The 6,657-nt window shown below is 43.2% G+C and overlaps 1 protein-coding gene across 1 annotated transcript; it reads right to left on the reverse strand.

Annotated features, from left to right (window-relative positions):
• Window positions 1-275: 275 nt before the first annotated feature.
• On the reverse strand, window positions 276-6,657 carry tnni1b (troponin I type 1b (skeletal, slow)). Its single transcript, XM_042090505.1, has 9 exons — window positions 6,558-6,657; window positions 5,027-5,061; window positions 4,543-4,549; window positions 4,302-4,343; window positions 3,523-3,654; window positions 2,073-2,162; window positions 974-1,150; window positions 705-813; window positions 276-475 (listed from the first exon to the last, which is right to left on the reverse strand). The coding sequence occupies exons 2-8, from the start codon at window positions 5,038-5,040 to the stop codon at window positions 709-711; spliced, it is 567 nt and encodes a 188-aa protein (XP_041946439.1). The 5' UTR covers window positions 5,041-5,061; window positions 6,558-6,657; the 3' UTR covers window positions 276-475; window positions 705-708.

Below are 6,657 nucleotides of genomic sequence, written 5' to 3' on the forward strand. Positions count from 1 at the left end.
AGTCCCATAAGTACAAATATAGTCATCTTTTATATTGTGGAACTAATTATTAATAACTAATTATTTGCTAACAACTGGTAGTAACTACCAGAGTAACCTACACTCTTAAAACCAATGTGTTGAAAACAACACAACTTACGTTGTTTTTAACACATCTCTGTGTCCAGATAGGGACAACCCAGTTTGTGTTGTTTCCTTTTTTTATTTGTTACACAATATGTGTTGAAAATAACACAGCTTGCGTTGAAAACAACACAACTTCCGTTGTTTTTTTAACACAGCTCTGTGTCCAGATAGGAACAACACATTCGTTTTAAGAGTGTAGTGTGGGGCATGTGGTGGATTTGTAATTATGCTGCAACACAATTGGTCACATGGGCATTGCACAGACCCAGAGACATTTGTCATGGGTGCATCATGTAACTGTGAAAATGGTGATGTCCTTGTTCCCCCTCATCCTCCACTCTGATATCCTCTGAAATAAGAGACTAAATATTAGAAAGGACCGTAAATACAGAAGATGAGGTTAGTGTTCTGTATTTGTTAGTTTAGATTGACAAAAAACATGTAGTTGTTTGGAATAAATACTTCCAGGACTGTCTGTATGTCCCTCTCCATCTTTCTTCTGACTGACTGTGTGTGTGTGTGTGTGTGTGTGTGTGTGTGTATGTGTGTGTGTTGTGGTTGCTTCCTGAATCATCTACCTGTTCACTGTGCAGGTCCTTTGGCAGCATCGAACATCTTCTTGCGGCCCTCCATACCTGACATGGCCTCCACATTCTTCCTCCAGTCGCTCACCTCCACTGTCTTTTCCTGAGGACACACACACATACACACATACACACACACACACACACACACAATTTTAACAGATTTCAACAGATGGCATACCATGCTATGCGGTAGTTTTGCTGTTGGTAAAGTGAATGTGTGTCTTGTTTGTCCAGGCCACAGTCAGATCCCTGATGCGCACCTTCTCTGTGTCCTCCTTCTTGACCGACTTGAGGTTGGCCCGCAGGTCCATGGACACCTTGTGCTTGGAGCCCAACAGGGAACGCAAGATGGCGTCTGCAGACACTCGGACCCTCCGCAGGGCGGGCCGCTTGAACTTGCCCCTCAGGTCCAGCACCTTGATGTTCAGGTCCTTAATCTGGGCGACAGAGCAGAAGAGAGACACACATTCTCTTCCAGTCAGTCACTTTGGCATTACCTATAACAGAGGTTTTCAACCAGGGGGTCCGCGGCCCACTTGTGGTCCGTGAAGACATTGCTGGTGGTCTCTAACCATGGATTCAGTAATGTAGTTGCAATGAAGAAATCAGTGTTTTTATTCCGTGGTGGTCCTGGGGTTACGTAATTAGTCAGAATGGTGGTCCCTAGTCAACAATCAGCTGAAAACCCCTGACCTATAAGTTATAGGGTGCTAGAAATGTATTAGTGATGTATCAACGAGCTTTGATACACCCCTAGACTACAGTATAGACCCTTTCATCAATAAAAACAAAAACAATGCTTGAACGTTCTATTTGGGCCCCAATCTACTTCCTCTACATTAACCCTTAAAGGAGTACCGTCACACCGGTATGACGGGAATGTTGGGAAATTAACATTCTAAAGAATATCTGGGTTTATTGAATTCAACATAGAATTTTAGAACCTTCAATTGTTGCGGAACTTAGAATGTTCAAAAACCTACACCTTTAAGGGTTAAGATAACATATGGAATGTTAAAAAGGAAGTATTGTGGGGCCAACTATGATGCTGATAATGGAACTCTCTTGAAAGGGGCCATATCCAAAAGGTGATGTCGTGCTGTATTTGTATCAAGAACTTCTTCTGCAGTGTTGTTGTATACAGTATCATCCAGGAAGCAACAATCTGTTGGTGCAGGGAGGTGGTGGGAGAGAGACATAGTGTAGCAGAGTTAAAAAATAAAGTTAATAAGGCAAACAGGACACACACACACTTCACAGAGAACAATTCAACACAAAAAATAATATTATGTCAGTATTATGATCAGTGTGCCATGATGGAGTGTAATGAGAGTGTGTGTGATGCATGGCCCTCCACACCTCTCTGGTGTTGTGCATGACTTTGGCCTCGATGTCGTATCTCTCCTCGTCCACCACGTCAACCTTGGCGTGCAGCTCTCGGCACAGGTCCTATACGCAGAAACAACTGTGTGAACAATGTTGCCAAATGGGCAGTCCTCTTTCATCTTGCTTCTCACTATATTTCAATCCAAAACTCAGTACTACAGGACTGTATGTAGCTCTCTGTTTTAGGTGTAGTACGAGAGATGAAATGCGAAATGCGTGAGAAAGATGTGTCAATTCTTATGATGACTGCAACAGATGATGTGATGGGTGTGACACAGGTGTGGCACAGGTGTTACTCGGGTGTGACCCAGCCCATTGTAGTGTGGTTAGGCAGAGCTGCTAACTCTCACACATTGAGAGTGAGATTCGTTCATTTGATTCTCTGCACACGCTCTTACACCAATCAAATGCGTGAGGGTTGGCAGCTGTGGGTTAGGGCTGTTAGCCAACCCAGTGTGGTCAACCACTATGATGCACTATGATGGGAAGGATGATGCACACTGCTCTGGGGCTGCTTTCCTGCTGCTGAGGAGTGTTCTCAGATTAGGTTAAATCGGGGGGGGTGATGAGGGTGGGGCTCAGGTTTACAGTCTGGGTCATGGATAGGACAGCTTGACTGTATGAAGAACACGTTCCTGTAATAGTTTTGGGTCTTTCACGAGGGGTCTAAAGGCCTATCTGTTCAACATGCACTTAGTTTATTAAGCGTTTCTTATGCGTTATGGTTTGTATTTATTTTCATTTGGCTATTGATTGAATTGATATTGTTGTTTATTATTGCTATTCTCCTTAATGTAGTCTTAGCAACTTTTTAAATTGTTTACTATCAAATTTAACTTTGTATTGTTATTTGTATGTCACTTTGGATCATAACCATAACCATAACCATGTTAGGGTGAAGGGCTAAGTTTCGGGTTAAGTTGAACAGTACTGGCCACTGTATGGGGCTGTGTGTGGACAGATTGCTGGTCAGCAGCCGAGGAGCTTTCTTATGTGTGTTTGTGTCAGGGGGAGGGCAATGGGCAGAGGGGCAATGGGGTGAGTTAGGGTGAGGATCACAGGAGGGTGTGACTGTATGAAGGACAGGTTAGGGTGATGATCATAGGTAGCAGCAGGGTGTGACTGTATGAAGGACAGGTTAGGGTGATGATCATAGGTAGGAGCAGGGTGTGACTGTATGAAGGACAGGTTAGGGTGTACACTTGTGTGGTACGGTTGTGTTTAATGTAACAGAACAGTCACAGACCTAGAGCTGCTATACAGGCTGCTGGTCTACAGCAAGAAACGTGATCTCACATGAGGTTGTGTTGGTCGAACAGGATTTAGGGCTGAGGGAAGGGGGGGGGGGGGGGGACTGTATGATGGTCAGGCTAGGAGGTAAGGTTAAGTTTAGGGTCATGTTTGAGGTGACAGGGGTGAGAACCTGTAGCTGTGTCATAGACAGGCCGCTGGTCTGCAGGGGAGGTGCCTTCTCCTCTAGGTAGCGCTGCTTCTCCTCCTCCTTGTCCACGGTTTCCTGCTCCAGCTCCTCCTTGGCCCTGGTCACCATCAGGCTCTGGAACACATATAGACACATTTTACACTCCATAACCAGAAGATATATACGTACAAAAACACACACACACACACACACACACACACACACACACACACAATTAGACTCTGATACATGGTACACTTAAAGGCCGTTGCAACATTTGGTCGGTTGACGAGCATCTGTAACGCAGCACCGTTAATTCGGACACACCTCCATCGGCTTGTTAACGGCACTTTCAAACCGTTGGGAAAAGGTTAGCTCTGATTGGCTGTTTGACTTCCCTACCTCTTGGTTAGAGTGTAGCGTGCACTTTATGTGCAGAGTGCTGTGAACATGCTAAGCTAGCACTGCTTAGTTTACATTTTGTTTTATATAGTATACACACACTGAGCTAGCTAGCACCAGAATGTAGCCTACGTGATGGGTAACGATGGGGTGTCATTGTATGCACAGACTTTTTCAGCCACATAAAGGCAACACAAGGTGACTAAGCGGTCAATCAGCATTGAAGCTAGTGCTTTATACCGACAGCATCTATTCAATGACAAAATGTGAACCAAACGTGACTACTGTGGTACTTTAATTAGGTTGTCTCCACCATCTAACACACTGATCACCTGATAGGTAATCTGTTGAGAGGCCCAGAGCAATAGGCAGAAACTCACCTTGAGCATCAGCTTCCGTGAAGCCGAGATTTTGGATTTTCTCTGTATGGAGCAGACAGAAAGGTGGAAAACTATTTCATAGCAGTTAATTTCTTATTTTTGTTTTTAATCAGGCCTATGGTTCTTAGATATATCATGACATATCTAGATACTAAGCAGAGCATTAAATATTATTACTGTTAATTAGAACTGTTAATAGATTTCCGAACTACTATCATGAAAAGGAAAATGGTAATCTCACCTCTTGTCTGTGAAGGAGAAAAGCAGAGATTGTAAATTAGACACATACATGTTTGCAGGTTGGCTTTACCATATCCACACCACAATTCTTATATTCAAGTAATGCACTAGAGTACACTGCAGTGCATTGGTGTGTAGTATTCTACACTGTATTGCCTCTGTCAGGACTGACCTGTCTTTATGAGCTGAATGTCTTTCATCGGTCATTACTGTGTCTTTGAATCACTATATAGCTGCTTAGATGCCTGACACACACACACACACACACACACACACACACACATACACACACACACACACACACACACACTCACACACACACACACACAAACACACACACACACACACACACACAACCACACACACAAACACCAAACACACACACACACACACACACACAACCACACACACAAACACCAAACACACACACACACACACACGCACACACACACACACAAGCTGTCATAAAAACTGCACATGCTCACCTTTGCTCAGGCATCTTGGCTGGTGCTTGTTTAACCTGAAAGACAAAAATAACATAATTTGTTCTAGTAGTCATCTGTGGCCATGTCCAAACTGGCCCTTTTGTTTCCTTCCCGTAAGTATACACTTTTAAGACAGCTCGGGTTTCAGCTTTCATTGTTCACAATGGACTTTCCAGTGAGTGAGTGATAGAGCATCCAGCCCTAATCCTCCCCCAGGACCACTGGCTGCCACTTGAGGAGCCCTCTGTATAGCATGAACTTTATGCGATACAGTGCTGTGTATGTGTGTGTGTTTGTGTGAATCTCTCTCTCTCTCTCTCTCTCTCTGATGCTTTTCTAAGTTGGTATTTTAGGAGGCACAAATGAGCTATGATTGATAAATCTTTTGTTGATAGTCAGCTATGCTTAGGGGTTGATGTGATGTCACAGGTCATCTGATCCCCTCGTCCCTCGCCTCTACACGATGCTTCCCGTCAGCCTGGCCTCTTTCACTGACAGGGGGCTAAACCTTCTTCCACACACACACAGCACCGCTGTCACCAAAAAAGAAAGTGTTGGCAGACACAAAGAGGTCTGGAAAGGCTCAGGCATGGCAACTATTTCAGTCCAGATAACAGTCCAGTCCAAGCTTTCTCCTCCTGCTGCCTCTCTAGCCAGAGCTCTCACTCTCGGCTCCCTAAATAGCCTCCTGTCAGCTTCTTAAAAAGGACACGCAAGCACCACGGTCATCTAGAAGAATTCCACAAAAGCACACACTGGGTCTGGGGGAAAAAAGTTTCCTGACTCAAGTCTGTGTTTGTTGATTATAACTCACACATGATACATGCCATTGGTTTAGATGTAAATTATCATCCAAATCCTGAATAGACATCATGTAGAGAAATTGGAAATGTCATTGAAAACCTGAAAAGAGACTATCTGAAGATGGTGAAAAGAGTTGATAAACAAATGTGTAGATCATATCAATTTTACATTCAAAAGTGCATTACCACAGCATGGATAGGATACAGGTGTCCCATTTAGCCTGAGAATCCTACAGTATTGTAAATGGTTCTGTGCCATATTTGATAGCATGAACTGGAAAATGGCAAGATGGTAAAACAAAATGTCCACATTGTGTGTACAATCTATAGCTATTATAGCATGAGGTTTCTAATATGTGTCCATTCCTTGGGACTCGCCTACTCTTGTGTGAAGTGTGAGACATTGCTAAACCATTACAAAAGTAACAGGACTGGTTACTTATTCCTTACTAGTCTCTTCATCTCAACATTTCAATGAGTAACCCTATCCTCTGAGTAATAAAACATTTCAAAACATTTGTATGAGTCTTATAAATAAAGCTCTACCACATCTGTTCAGTTGTTTTTATGTTAATTATGCATTGCAGAAATACATGAATAAATCATGTGTAGGCCTATTTAAATGCTATGCTCCAGAATCTCTGATATATATCTAATCTAATTGAAATATATGGCAATGTATGAAAATTGAAATATATGATTGAAGAGAAGAATGTGATGTGTCTTACCTCTGTGAGTTGCTTGGGAGAGGAGGACAATGGACTTGGGAGAGGAGGACAATGATGCTGGAGGACAATGCCCTGCAATATATAATCTGAAGCCCAGGGG

The sequence above is a fragment of the Alosa sapidissima genome, chromosome 4, assembly GCF_018492685.1.
Source record: "Alosa sapidissima isolate fAloSap1 chromosome 4, fAloSap1.pri, whole genome shotgun sequence".
NCBI classification, from domain to species: Eukaryota; Metazoa; Chordata; class Actinopteri; order Clupeiformes; family Clupeidae; genus Alosa; species Alosa sapidissima.